This window comes from Salvelinus namaycush, chromosome 39 (genome assembly GCF_016432855.1).
Source record: "Salvelinus namaycush isolate Seneca chromosome 39, SaNama_1.0, whole genome shotgun sequence".
Classification (NCBI taxonomy): Eukaryota; Metazoa; Chordata; class Actinopteri; order Salmoniformes; family Salmonidae; genus Salvelinus; species Salvelinus namaycush.
In genome coordinates, this window is record NC_052345.1 from 6,309,460 (window position 1) to 6,324,558 (window position 15,099).

Below are 15,099 nucleotides of genomic sequence, written 5' to 3' on the forward strand. Positions count from 1 at the left end.
TCAGTGACTTTTCTGCAGAGGTATTACAAGGAATCCTGTCGGTGAACGCTCCGGCCTCATAGGCACCTGAGCCTGTGTAGGGATGTGACTGAAGGAGTGGGACTGATGTTTTGTGTGTTTTGCATTATCTCGGGTCCCCCTTCCCGCAATGGAAAATATTATTTTTGTTTTGTTTCAATACTCCATACATTAGGTGGCGGCATTACACCAATAGGTGTAGTCTGCCATAACTTTAAAGAAGAAGAAGAAGAACTTCCGGTTCTCCTTGCTTGCTTTCTTCCCCACTAAAAAGCCGGAGTGTGGTCTTAGGACAGGTAGCTAAACAAATACATCGTTTCATGGAGAAATTATATAATATAAGCTAACTTGGTGATATATAATGTTGTACTTTCCATTATTAATAATGAACCATTCGGTTTCATGATACTATACCATCGGCAAGGAGAGATGTTGGAGAGTTGACTGAGTTTATGACAACAACACACGTTGTTGTTGTCGCTAAGCTAGCTAGCTAGCTACATGCACCTAGCTAGCTAGCGGGATTATATTGTTAATTTACAGTTTACAAAACGTTGATTTGATTGAACGACTGCGATCTATTCAGTTACAAAATTGCATTATTTGTCTTTGATGTACATTTGCTCCACAGAGTTTAGCCAACTAGCTAGCTAACGTTACTGTACACGTGAAGACTACCTAATATGGGTCGCCGCAAGTCCAAGAGAAAGCCCCCTCCAAAGAAGAAGCTTACTGGAAATTTGGACACTCAATTCACCTGTCCATTCTGCAATCACGAAAAGTCATGTGATGTGAAAATGTAAGTAACAAAGTATAGTATATAAAGTGTATATATACTACCGTTCAAAAGTTTGGGGTCACTTAGAAATGTTCTTGTTTTTTAAAGAAAAGCAAAACATTTTATAATTTAAAATAACATAAAATGGATCAGAGATACAGTGTAGACATTGTTAATGTCTGATTTTTGGAAACGTCTGATTTTTTAAGAAAATATCTACATAGGCGTACAGAGGCCCATTATCAGTAACCATCACTCCAATGGCACGTTGTGTTAGCTAATCCAAGTTTATCATTTTAAAAGGCTTATTGGTCATAAGAAAACCCTTAAGCAATTACAGCTGAAAACTGTTGTCCTGATTAAAGAAGCAGTAAAACCGGCCTTTAGACTTTTTGAGTATCTGGAGCATCAGTATTTGTGGGTTCGATTACAGGCTCAAAATGGCCAGAAACAAAGCAATTTCTTCTGAAACTCGTCAGTCTATTCTTGGCCTCGGTGTAACGCTCATTCCTTCGACGATAAACGTGAATCCGACCATCACCCATGGTGAGACAAAACTGCGACTCGTCGTTGAAGAGCACTTTTTGCCAGTCCTGTCTGGTCCAGCGACGGTGGGTTTGTGCCCATAGGCGACATTGCTGCCGGTGATGTCTGGTGAGGACCTGCCTTACAACAGGCCTACAAGCCCTCAGTCCAGTCTCTCTCAGCCTATTGCGGACAGTCTGAGCACTGATGGAGGGATTGTGCGTTCCGGGTGTAACTCGGGCAGTTGTTGTTGCCATCCTTTACCTGTCCCGCAGGTTTGATGTTCGGATGTACCGATCCTGTGCAGGTGTTGTTACACGTGGTCTGCCACTGCGAGGACGATCAGCTGTCCATCCTGTCTCCCTGTAGCGCTGTCTTAGGCGTCTCACAGTACGGACATTGCAATGTATTGCCCTGGCCACATCTGCAGTCCTCATGCCTCCTTGCAGCATGCCTAAGGCACATTCCTGCAGATGAGCAGGGACCCTGGCAATCTTTCTTTTGGTGTTTTTCAGAGTCAGTAGTTAAGGCCTCTTTAGTGTCCTAAATTTTCATAACTGTGACCTTAATTGCCTACCGTCTGTAAGCTGTTAGTGTCTTAACGACCGTTCCACAGGTGCATTGTTTATGGTTAATTGTTTATGGTTCATTGAACAAGCATGGGAAACGGTGTTTAAACCCTTTACAATGAACATCTGTGAAGTTATTTGGATTTTTACGAATTATCTTTCTTTTTTTGCTGAGTTTATATATGCATACATTTCTTTATTTTTTACTATTTTCTACATTGTAGAATAGTAGTGACGACATCAAAACTAGGAAATAACACATGGAATCATGTGGTAACCAAAAAAGTGTTGAACAAATCAAAATATATTTTAGGTTCTTCAAAGTAGCCACACTTTGCCTTCATGCTTTGCACACTCTTGGCACTTAAAACTAATCAAAATATATGAGATTTTTCAAACACTTTTTTGGGGTTCTACATGATTCCATGTGTTACTTCATAGTTTTGATGTCTTCACTATTGTTCTACAATGTAGAAAAATAAAGAAGAAACCCTGGCATGAGTAGGTGTCCAAACTTTTGACTGGTACTATGTAGAGGTCGACGGATTATAATTTTTCAATAACGATTATTGGAGGACCCCAAAAAAGCCGATACCGATTAATCGACCGTAAAAAAAAAAAAAAAAGTGTTATATATATTTTTTTAAATTATTATTTATATTTATTTGTAATAATGACAATTACAACAATACTGAATGAACAGTGAACACATCTTTTTATTTTAACTTAATATAATTCAGAAATAAAATCAATTTAGTCTCAAATAAATAATGAAACATGCTCAATTTGGTTTAAATAATAATAATGTTGGAGAAGAAAGTAAAAGTGTAATATGTGCCATGTAAAAAAGCTAACGTTTAAGTTCCTTGCTCAGAACCTATGAAAGCCGGTGGTTCAATATTCCCAGTTAAGAAGTTTTAGGTTGTAGTTATTATAGGAATTATGACGTGTCGACTGTTTCTCTCTATACCATTTGTATTTCATATCTTTGACTATTGGATGTTCTAATAGGCACTTTAGTATTGCCAGCCTAATCTCAGGAGTTGATAGGCTTGAAGTCATAAACAGAGCTGTGAATCAAGCATTGCTAAGAGCTGCTGGCAAACGCAGTAAAGTGCTGAATGAATGCTTACGAGCCTGCTGCTGCCTACCACTGCTCAGTCAGACTGCTCTATCAAATATCAAATCATAGACTTAATTATAGTATAATAAACACAGAAATACGAGCCTTTGGTCATTAATATGGTCAAATCCAGAAACTATCATTTCGAAAACAAAACGTTTATTCTTTCAGTGAAATACGGAAGTGTTCCGTATTTTATCGAACGGGTGGCATCCCTAAGTCTAAATATTGCTGTTACATTGCACAACCTTCAATGTTATGTCATAATTATGTACAATTCTGGCAAATTAGTTTGCAACGAGCCAGGCGACCAAAACTGTTGCATATACCCTGACTCTGCGTGCAATGAACGCAAGAGAAGTGACACAATTTCCCTAGTTAATATTGCCTGCTAAATTGAATTTTCAAAAACTAAATATGCAGGTTTAAAAATATATACCTCTGTGTATTGATTTTAAGAAAGACATTGATGTTTATGGTTAGGTACATTAGTGCAATGATTGTGCTTCTTTCGTGAGTGTGCTTTTGTTAAATCATCCCCCGTTTGGCGAAGCAGGCTGTGATTCGATGATAAATTAACAGGCACCACATTGATTATATGCAACGCAGGACAAGCTAGTAAACTACACATGGCTGATGATATTACTAGGTTAACTAGTGATTCTGTGAAGATTGATTGCATTTATAAGAAGTTTAATGCTAGCTAGCAACTTACCTTGGCTACTTGCTGCACTCGCGTAACAGGTGGTCAGCCTGCCACATTTCCTCGTGGAATGCAATGTAATCGGCCATAATCGTCGTCCAAAAATGCCGATTACCCATTTTTGTTATGAAAACTTGAAATCGGCCCTAATTAATCGGCCATACCTACTAATCGGTCGACCTCTAGTACTGTGTGTGTGTGTGTATATATATACACACACACACACACGTATATGTGTATACATTGATGGAAGCTACAATCTATCTGCAATATTAAAGCTGATCTGTTCCCTAAAAAAAAAGGGGGAAAAAGTACAGTATGGGAAAAAGTACAGTATGGCTATCTCCCAAATGGCAAATCAAAAGAGAAGCATCGCGCTCTTCCAAAAGTTTGGCTGGTGCGTAAAATCTTCAAAGGAAGAGGTGTAATGGGTTAGCACTCAAGAATATGTTGCATAAAGCTTACTTCATTATTCAATGTTTAAAATGTTTTACTTCATCAAGGATGGCGTACGCAGACGTTACCTACCAAATGGCACCCTATTCCATACGTACTTTAACCAGAACCCTATGTACCCTGGTCAAAAGTACACTACGTGATCATAAGTATGTGGACACCTGCTTGTCGAATATCACATTACAAAATCAATGGGCATAAATATGGAGTTGGTCCACTCCTTTTCTGCTACAACAGCCTCCACTCTTTTGAAAAGGCTTTCCACTAGATGTTGGAACATTGCTGTGGGGCCTGGCTTGCATTCGGCTTTCCAAATCATCCTAAAGGTGTTCGATGGGGTTCAGGTCAGGGCTTTGTGCAGGCCAGTCAAGTTCATCCACACCGATCTCGACAAACCATTTCTGTATGGACCTCACTTTCATGCTGAAACAGGAAAGGGCCTTCCCTAAACTGTTGCCACACAGTTGAAAGCACAGAATCATCTAGAATGTCATTGTATTCTGTAGCATTAAGATTTCCCTTCACTGGAACTAAGGGGCCTAGCACAAACCATGAAAAACAGCCCCAGACTATTATTCATCCTCCACCAAACTTTACAGTTGGCACTATACATTAGGGCAGGTAGCGTTCTCCTGGTATCCGCCAAACCCAGATTAGTCTGTTGGACTGCCAGATGGTGAAGCATGATTCATCACTCCAGAGAACGTGTTTCCACTGCTCCAGAGTCCAATTGCGGCGAGCTTTACACCACTCCAGCCGACACTTGGCATTGCACATGGTGATCTTAGGCTTGTGTGTGGCTGCTCGGCCATGGAAACCCATTTCATGAAGCTCCCGACGAACAGTTATTGTGCTGATGTTGCTTCAAGAGGCAGTTTGGAACTCGGTAGTGAGTGTTGCAACCGAGGACAGACTATTTTTACCACTTCAGCACTCGGCGGTCCCGTTCTGTGAACTTGTGTGACCTACCACTTTGTGGCAGAGCTGTTGTTGCTCCTAGATGTTTCCACTTCACATTAACAGCACTTAGTTGACCGGGGCAGCTCGAGCAGGGCAGAATTTGGACTAACAGACTTGTTGGAAAGGTGGAATCCTATGACGATGCCATCTTTAAAGTCACTGAGCTCTTCAGTAAGGCCATTCTACTGTCAATGTTTGTCTATGGAGATTGCATGGCACGTGCTTGATTTTATACACCTGTCAGTGTACCACGGGTGTGGCTGAAATAGCCAAATCTACTAATTTGAAGGGGTGTCCAAATACTTGTGTGTAATGTTATATATTTTAGTGTAGTTCTCTAGGAGGTAGTGCACTACAGGCTGTAACTCTGACATTTTAATGATGCAACTATTTATTAATACTTTGTTTTAACTTTTCATTTTCTTGTATTGCCAACAGGGAAAGGACCAGAAATACTGGGATAATATCATGCACAGTTTGCCTGGAGGAGTTCCAAACCCCCATTACCTGTATCCTTTGAAGTCTATTGAACTCAAACACAACAGCTATTGTTATTATAGTCACATTGAGTATGTTTACATGCACACTAATAATTTGATATTAAACTGATTATGGCAGATTATGCAATAGTCATATAAACACCTTAATCTGCGTACGGTCAAAATCGAAGTAAGCGTACACAGATTAAAACAACTGGTTTTCTGGGCAATCTTTCGATTTATTAGGACGTGTAAACACCGTAATCTGCGTTCCAGTGGTGTATTTTATCTGCGCATATGCTAACACCAGCCAAGCGAGCCTCCCTCTTTAGCGCGAGTGAAGTGAGTTCGGTACAACTGAATGTGTGCGTCTTAGGGACTGTAGATGATTTATAATGAGGGATACATGGAGAAATTGGACCTCTGACATGAAAATGGATGGCCCCCCCTTCAGTAAAATATATATTTTTACCCGACCCTCCCTGAATGCTTGGGGGGAAAAAACAAGAGACAAGTGAGCCCTATACTGAAAGAATAATGAAAACATGGATAGCAGAGAACATGCCTACTGTTTACCCTCACTCCTAGGACAGACCAGAGCTTTACATGCTGACCAAACCGCACGCATGCGCCATCACGCAAGTTGATTTTGTTCACCCAAGTGATCAGGACACGCAGGTTGAAGTATCAAAACAAACTCTGACGCAATTATATTAATTTGGGGACAGGTCAAAAAGTATTAAACATTTATGTCAATTTAGCTAGCTAGCTTGCTGTTGCTAGCTAATTTGTCCTGGGATATTAACATTGGGTTGTTATATTACTTGAAATGCTTAAGGTCCTCTACCCCGACAATTCATCCACAGATAAAATGGTAAATTCGTTTCTCGTAACCTCTCCTCCTTCCTTCAGGCTTCTTTTTCTTTGGATTTTATTTTGTGGTTGGCAACCAACTTTACAGCATTACTACAACTGACTGGAATGGGGACATAAGTTCATCTTTCAATCACCCATGTGGGTATATACTCCTAAAAACTTATGAGGAGATGGGAGAGGCCCGAGTTGCAGCGCAAATAGAACCAATTTCTATTTTAGCGTACGGCCATGCAGACTCTCGAGCAGCGTGGGTGCAATGATTGAATAACATGTATGTGTAACTTTATTTTGCGATGCGAGCGGTGTGGTCAGCATGTTATAGTCAGTTAAGAGCAAATTCTTATTTTCAATGACGGCCTAGGAACAGCGGGTTAACTGCCTTGTTCAGGGGCAGAACGACAGATTTTTACCTTGTCAGCTCGGGGATTCGATCTTGCAACCTTTCGGTTACTAGTCCAACGCTCTAACCACTAGGCTACCTGCCGCCCCATATGCAGTTTTAATAAAAACTGTTTTTAATTTTGTAAGCATTACATGACAAAGTAGCCCGACGGTTGTGGATTCACAGACCTCCACGGACAAGGAGGTGATATCCATTATAATACAAGTACTACATGAATCTCTTATTTTGGTACGAGACAAAATTGGCTTTTATAAACATTTCATGAAATTCTACATCACTGGAGACGATCAGAGTCTTTAGTTAATACCACAACAGAGCAGGACAACACCTGAGCGCATGCTGCTGCACCGGAGACGTTTTGATTTCTATACAGGCTGTTAAAAAAAAGGATAGTTTAAGTTTGGAACAGTGATAAAGTTGTCTATCAACTGTAAATATTCAGCACAACTGAACTGGTCACCACGGAAGTATGGCCGGTATGCATTTCTAAACTATTTTCATGTGGGAAACTATCATTTTCAAATATATTCTATTTTATTCCATGATATTGTTACAAAATAGATGTGTGTATGATTAGGGCATGGGAGTATAAATTAAATTAACAGACTAGGTGTGCATAGCTCACCGCATGATCCTTAAACCAAAGACCAGCCAAACTCATGTTTCTAAATGTGAATTCCAAGGCACTGTAGAATGGTTGCATAGCCTAATAAGGCATCTTTTGTTTCATAATTTTAATTCTAAGTAATAATACAAAAATTATTTATTTATTTAGAGTTAGTATGTTAATAATTTGTTGCGGCTCTCCCTCGCATTTTTCAAATTGAGAACACGGGGCTGCATGGTCAAATTAATTCTGATAGGCCTAAATATAATTGATTTAGAATGACCACAAATCCCATAAACGATAGAATGACAAACTAAATCAATATGTAGTCTGTAGCAGCCTATAGGTAGGTAGCCTAAATGGTGGTATTCCTGTATTGTTTTTCTCTCTGGCGGTGGCAGGAAGGATGAACTGTAGGATGTGTGTAGAGGCCCGTCGGTCGGAGGCGTGACCACTTTGAGCCAAATCCAACAAGACCATACAGAAAACTCTACCAGGGTTTGTTAAAACGGCTCTCCTCAAAAACAGTCTGATCAAATCAAATGTTACTTGTAACATACACATGTTTAGCAGATGTTAATGCGAGTGTAGCGAAATGCTTGTGCTTCTAGTTCCGACCGTGCAGTAATATCTAACAAGTAATCTAACAATTTCACAACAACTACCTTATACACACAAGTGTAAAGGAATGAATATGTCCATAAAAATATATGGATGAGCGATGGCCGAACGGCATAGGCAAGATGTAGTAGATGGTATAGAGTACAGTATATACATATGAGATGAGTAATGTAGGGTATGAAAACATTATTTAAAGTGGCTAGTGATACATTTATTACATCCAATTTTTAATTATTAAAGTGGCTAGAGATTTGAGTCAGTATGTTGGCAGCAGCTACTTAATGTTAGTGATGGTTGTTTAACAGTCTGATGGCCTTGAGATAGAAGCTGTTTTTCAGTCTCTCGGTCCCAGCATTGATGCACCTGTACTGACCTCGCCTTCTGGATGATAGCGGGGTGAACAGGCAGTGGCTCGGGTGGTTGTTGTCCTTGATGATCTTTTTGGCCTTCCTGTGACATCGGGTGGTGTAGGTGTCCTGGAGGGCAGGTAGTTTTCCCCCGGTGATGCGTTGTGCAGACCTCACTACCCTCTGGAGAGCCTTACGGTTGTGGGCGGAGCAGTTGCCGTACCAGGCGTACGGCAACAGCCCGACAGGATGCAGCCCGACAGGATGCTCTCGATTGTTAATCTGTAAAAGTTTGAGTGTTTTTGGTGACAACCTGAATTTCTTCAGCCTCCTGAGGTTGAAGAGGCGCTGCTGCGCCTTCTTCACCACGCTGTCTGTGTGGGTGGACCAATTCAGTTTGTACGTGATGTGTATGCCGAGGAACTTAAAACTTACTACCCTTTCCACTACTGTCCCGTCGATGTGGATAGGGGGATGCTCTCTCTGCTGTTTCCTGAAGTCCACGATCATCTCCTTTGTTTTGTTGACATTGAGTGTGAGGTCTTGTACAATGCATTTGAACTTGACCTACTGAGTGCTTAGCTTACAGAAACGTACCACCTCTATTGCGTATGCAGACAAACTGATCCACCGCATGGACCTTTACCACGACACCAACGAGAGCTAGGATCCACATTCACAGCGTGTCCGCCACGATGGTCATATAACTCTGCGGAATCCATTGCTCAGTGGAACCCAGAACGATACGGGGACCACTGCTGTCCTTTCAGCACCAAGAGTCAAAGGGCGCTCAAAATAACTCCTCAAGATGTAGCCTACAACATAGTCCTCATCACTTATTACATAATACAAAATAACTCCTCAAGATGTAGCCTACAACTAATAGTCCTCATCACTTATTACATAATACAAAATAACTCCTCAAGATGTAGCCTACAACTAATAGTCCTCATCACTTATTACATAATACAAAATAACTCCTCAAGATGTAGCCTACAACTAATAGTCCTCATCACTTATTACATAATACAAAATAACTCCTCAAGATGTAGCCTACAACTAATAGTCCTCATCACTTATTACATAATACAAAATAACTCCTCAAGATGTAGCCTACAACTAATAGTCCTCATCACTTATTACATAATACAAAATAACTCCTCAAGATGTAGCCTACAACTAATAGTCCTCATCACTTATTACATAATACAAAATAACTCCTCAAGATGTAGCCTACAACTAATAGTCCTCATCACTTATTACATAATACAAAATAACTCCTCAAGATGTAGCCTACAACTAATAGTCCTCATCACTTATTACATAATACAAAATAACTCCTCAAGATGTAGCCTACAACTAATAGTCCTCATCACTTATTACATAATACAAAATAACTCCTCAAGATGTAGCCTACAACTAATAGTCCTCATCACTTATTACATAATACAAAATAACTCCTCAAGATGTAGCCTACAACTAATAGTCCTCATCACTTATTACAAATAGAAGATTATCACTTCTCACTGGTGCTCGTTTAGTAAAGTTAGATCAAAGCTAAATCAATGTCTCGCAAGATCGCAATGTGTAATTTGTATTTTACATACCAGATCCGAATATAATGGCATATAAGCTACTTTACTAGGCCTATAATGTTACACCAGAAACACCTGTAATTTCTTATCTGAAGCTGAATAGTCATATTTCTTTACCAAGACTCAACAGCGTGCACGCCGCAGGCAGCGCTTACATACAAAATAAGCCTACAAGAAATGTTAATAGTTTAACACCATCTGCTTTCATTTGGTCAAAACAGTTATTCCAGAAGATCTAAATTCCCATGAAACTGATTTCACCAGTAAAATGTGAAGAATTACCATTCACGATTGACGGTGACAATGGCCTACTTTGAAATGAGGTATGCCTAACTCGGTGTTTGAGGGTATTAAACATTTGAAATTTTCTTGAGACAATATGTGTGGGCATATAGGCAGTTTTTAATCAAACTATTATATCAATCTGACTATCCACAATAATTGCATTATTGTGTGCATGTAACTGTACTAGTTGATACATAATCAATAAGGCTGCAGCAATTGTAATTTCCTAAGGATGTAATGCCTAATTCCAATGGGATTGGCTATTATATAATATTGTTTTATAGGTATTTTAACATCAGGAATGCTAACAGCACAGTTACAGACTATAAGTTGCTCTGGATAAGAGCATCTGATAAATGGCTAAAATGTAAATACACCAATGACTAGACAGTTGCATGCAGTCACATTTACTCCAATCTCCTGTTGCTAACATCTTCTAGGATGAGTGTATGTATATAAGTTACATGTCCTTACCTTACTCTCTAAGATCTGTCAGAGCCTGTGGACGTGTACAGTGATTGGATAGACGCTTGTGAAGCAGCCAATCAGTAGCCCAGGCTCACCGGGGCGGAAGACCTCACGTTGGAACAGGAAGCTGATTTAGCGGTGGCTCTCGTCTGTTTCTCACCAATCACTGCCAGTCTTCAGCCCAAGATAATGATCCCGTTCCAGGCTGACTACATTGCAGACTTTGCATTGCATCAACCAATAGTTGCGTGCCACGTCATCAACTGCAGTTGGGCATCATATTGCTATGTCATGTGGTTAGCTGATATGTGAACCAACTATCCAGATGTTGTGAGATCTGGCAGATGCCTGCAAATGTAGTCAGCCTGGTAAGCAGCCTCTGACCTTTACCTCACCGCACATCTCCCACACTAGTGACCTGGCGTCCACCGAGACTGTCTGGCGTAGCCATAGTTCAGTCCAGAGCCCTATATAGGTTACGCCTCAAATGGCACCCCATTCCCTATGTAGGGCACTACTTTTGACCAGCTCCCGTAGGGCTCGGGTGGGAAATAGTGCACAATATAGGGAATAGGGTTCCGTTTGGGATGTGACCTTAGAGGTATATATGACTCTGGTTAAGTCAACCTATTCCCCTACTCACAGTTTTAATTAATACAGACTTTGTTTTCCAAGCGGTCAGTTGTCATGGCTCCTAGTTTACTGGTAGGATTATACAGTTAGTAGCTGCTCTTGGGTTAGTTTGTACTCTCCCCTGTGTACAGTTCTTCTAGAAATACACCACAGTGTACAGCAACACCACAGTGTACAGCAACACCACAGTGTTGGGTCATTCCATTGGGGTGTATTCGGAGTAACTCTTCATGCAAACTAGTGGGGTGTTCCAGAAAGCAGGATTGTTAAGTTAGCCAGCTAACTTTGATAGGCAGTTAAATATATCTTTATTTTATATTTAAAAAGTTAAACTTGAATATGGGTTGTTGTTGGTTGTCAAGTCAATTATACCATGATGATTTTTTGGGGACTGTTAGCTGGCTAAGTCATTGATCCTGCTTTCTGGAACAGTCTAAACTCAAGTGGTTTATGAAATATTTTCTATGAATATCCCAGGTCCTTTTTCTCAATGTGAAAATGGTTACGGTATCTCCCTGAAGACATGTTGCACCATTCCTTTGTTAGAGAAATGTACTAAAAGGGAGAGGTAGGATGGTACATAAACAGCAGGTCCAAATTAGTATTATTGATTTGATTATTTTAGTTTTTCAAATGATAAGAAAATTGCCAATGATTTGCAATTGGTTGCCCTTTGTAATATTGTAATGATTTTTATTTTCAATGTGACAAATTTAAAAAGTGTTGTATTTTGACACCCACAATGAATGTGTCTGTGTCGATGGTCTGAAAGTTAACCAGCTAAACTCTAAAGTATATAGAGCATGTTTCTACTGGAGAGACATGCCGTTTCATTTCCTGATAGTAGGCTAGCTAGAGGAAACCGCCTAACTACAGTTTACCACTAAAACTTCAACATCTTCCTTGACAACTCAGATGTGAGCACCGTGTGTGTGCACCAATGCAGTTGTGATTGTGTGTGTACCCATGGTTCTCAGCTGTGGATATTGACAATGAGTTATGATCACGATGATGAGTGGTTATCAGTTTGTTCTATCCCTCCATCCTTATCTCAATCTCCTCTCATTCAGCATGTGAGGTCAAGTGTCACTCTAGTCTCTGTTGTCAAGGCTGCCAATAACCCACACAACGGCACCATGGCAATCGTTTCCAAGGTAACAAGTCTTTTGTTTCTAGACACCTGGAGCTGTGCTCACACAATCTGCAATTTTTGTAACTTTTACACATGCACCATCAACAAGTTGCATAATGTATGTAATTGCTGCATTTAAACACAATGCAAATTAGTAAGGAATGCTTACTGGGCATAGAAACAGTTGATGGTGTTATGTATAGTAGCTTTTAGTTATGTATAGTAGCTTTTAGTTATGTATAGTAGCTTTTAGTTATGTATGTATAGTAGCTTTTAGTTATGTATGTATAGTAGCTTTTAGTTATGTATGTATAGTAGCTTTTAGTTATGTATGTATAGTAGCTTTTAGTTATGTATGTATAGTAGCTTTTAGTTATGTATAGTAGCTTTGTGCTAAAATATTTTTGGGGAGTTTGACAGCTCTAGGGATTGATCACTTACATCTCGTGGTATTGACTCAGAGTTGCAGAATTAGGATGAAAAGTCGACCATTTTGGCTTATAGCTGTCTGGCTGTCTGGCTCCAAATAATGTGGCCATGGCTTTGTTTCATCTGTTGGGAAGAATTACAACAAGTACTGCATGCTGTGTCTAGAGATTGCAGAACAGGCTCTGGGAATGTTCTTAACCACTGCCAAAATGTGGTGGTTTTTCGTGCGCTTTTCAGCTGCCGTGGCATCACCCAGGTGGGTGCTACAAGTTTGGCAATGGAGGAGTGGGTCCTATAGAGGAACTGGCCATCAGAGACGCAGATGTGGTGCACTGATGAAGCGCTCCGGGCCTGTTTGTTTCTCTCTGGCTGTACCATCGATGCCCTGTCTGCTGAAGCTACGCTGCCTTTCCAATCCAAACTGCCTCAACTCACAGCCTTTCATCAGAATCCAAACTGCCTCAACTCACAGCCTTTCATCAGAATCCAAACTGCCTCAACTCACAGCCTTTCATCAGAATCCAAACTGCCTCAACTCACAGCCTTTCATCAGAATCCAAACTGCCTCAACTCACAGCCTTTCATCAGAATCCAAACTGCCTCAACTCACAGCCTTTCATCAGAATCCAAACTGCCTCAACTCACAGCCTTTCATCAGAATCCAAACTGCCTCAACTCACAGCCTTTCATCAGAATCCAAACTGCCTCAACTCACAGCCTTTCATCAGAATCCAAACTGCCTCAACTCACAGCCTTTCATCAGAATCCAAACTGCCTCAACTCACAGCCTTTCATCAGAATCCAAACTGCCTCAACTCACAGCCTTTCATCAGAATCCAAATAGAGACATTCGATGTCCATCTACCATCTCAATTTTAATTTTGTTTAGCTTTTTATGCAGTTTGAGATTTTCTGTAATGAAAAGCTCTGTGCAAGTTTAATTATTATTACAAAACAATGCCATGAAATGACTAAATATACAAGGAGAGCTAATGTTGATTTATTGGAAATACATGAAATTAGTAAATATACAAGGAAAGCTAATGTTGATTTATTGGAAATACATTATCAGCAGCAATAATGTACTAAAATGTACTTCAACACATTTTCCCCCAACACCTCTGGCATTCTCTAATCTGCAACCATTCATCAGTTAGGGGGTGTATTTATTATGAACAAAAAGAAAGCCAACACTCTGAAACAGGGAGGGACATACCTGAACTTGTCCAATAAGAAACTCTTGATTTTGTTACAAAAGTTTTCAGTTGCAAAACATTTTGCTACAGTGTGCAATAATGAATACACCCAAGCCATGACAATGTAGTACCCTGGGTAGACCAGACTGAACACCGTGTTTCATTATGAGCGCAGAATTCAGTCTAGTTTAACCGGGGCCAGGCTATCAAAATATTCCCCAGATCCCTTGGTGAGATGGATGTCGGAGTAGAGTTAAGCTGCCTCTAGACACAGGTCAATTTGTGCATTTTCACCAGAGGTGGTTTAGGTTAGGATTTGGGGAGGGTGAATTGATCCTAGATCTGTGCCTACGGGCAACTTCTATCTGGAGCTGAAACGTCAGCCACTGCAATGTAGTCCTTAAAATCTGTCTGGACCCTAGACACTGATCTAAGGTTAGTTTTAGCCTTGGGAGGGAAAGCTGGTCCTAGATCAGTCTACTGTATCTGGTGCTGATATGGTATGTCAGCCACCGTGATGCAAGCCTTAACATGTCTTCATGTGCTACCGTCTCTAGCTGTCGCTGCAGACGTCAAAGTCACACTCAGTTGTAGCATGTGGTTATATAAATAGTGATGGCAGAGAGAGGGGGGAGTCACAGGGTGGTGGTAGTGTTGTCATTGACCAGCACAGGTGAAAATACAAGGTTCCTCTATCCCTGCACACTTTTAAGGAGTTGATTTGGCACTATACTATATAGGTGAAAACTGTTTATAGGAAGTGAGTGGCCGGTGTCGTCCAGCAGCCGCTGACATGGCATGCATGCCAGAGACGGCGTGGGTTTGAATCCGGCCCACTGCCATTTGACTCACCCTTCCCATATATTTCCTGTCGTTCCAACACTATCTCTTCAATA

The 15,099-nt window shown here is 40.5% G+C and overlaps 1 protein-coding gene across 1 annotated transcript; it reads left to right on the forward strand.

Annotated features, from left to right (window-relative positions):
• Positions 1 to 230: 230 nt before the first annotated feature.
• Positions 231 to 12,189, forward strand: LOC120032518 (transcription elongation factor 1 homolog). The gene is made up of 4 exons (XM_038978650.1): positions 231 to 314; positions 650 to 817; positions 5,571 to 5,641; positions 10,833 to 12,189. Exons 2-4 carry the CDS (start codon positions 702 to 704, stop codon positions 10,895 to 10,897), a joined length of 252 nt encoding a protein of 83 aa, XP_038834578.1. The 5' UTR covers positions 231 to 314; positions 650 to 701; the 3' UTR covers positions 10,898 to 12,189.
• Positions 12,190 to 15,099: the final 2,910 nt, after the last annotated feature.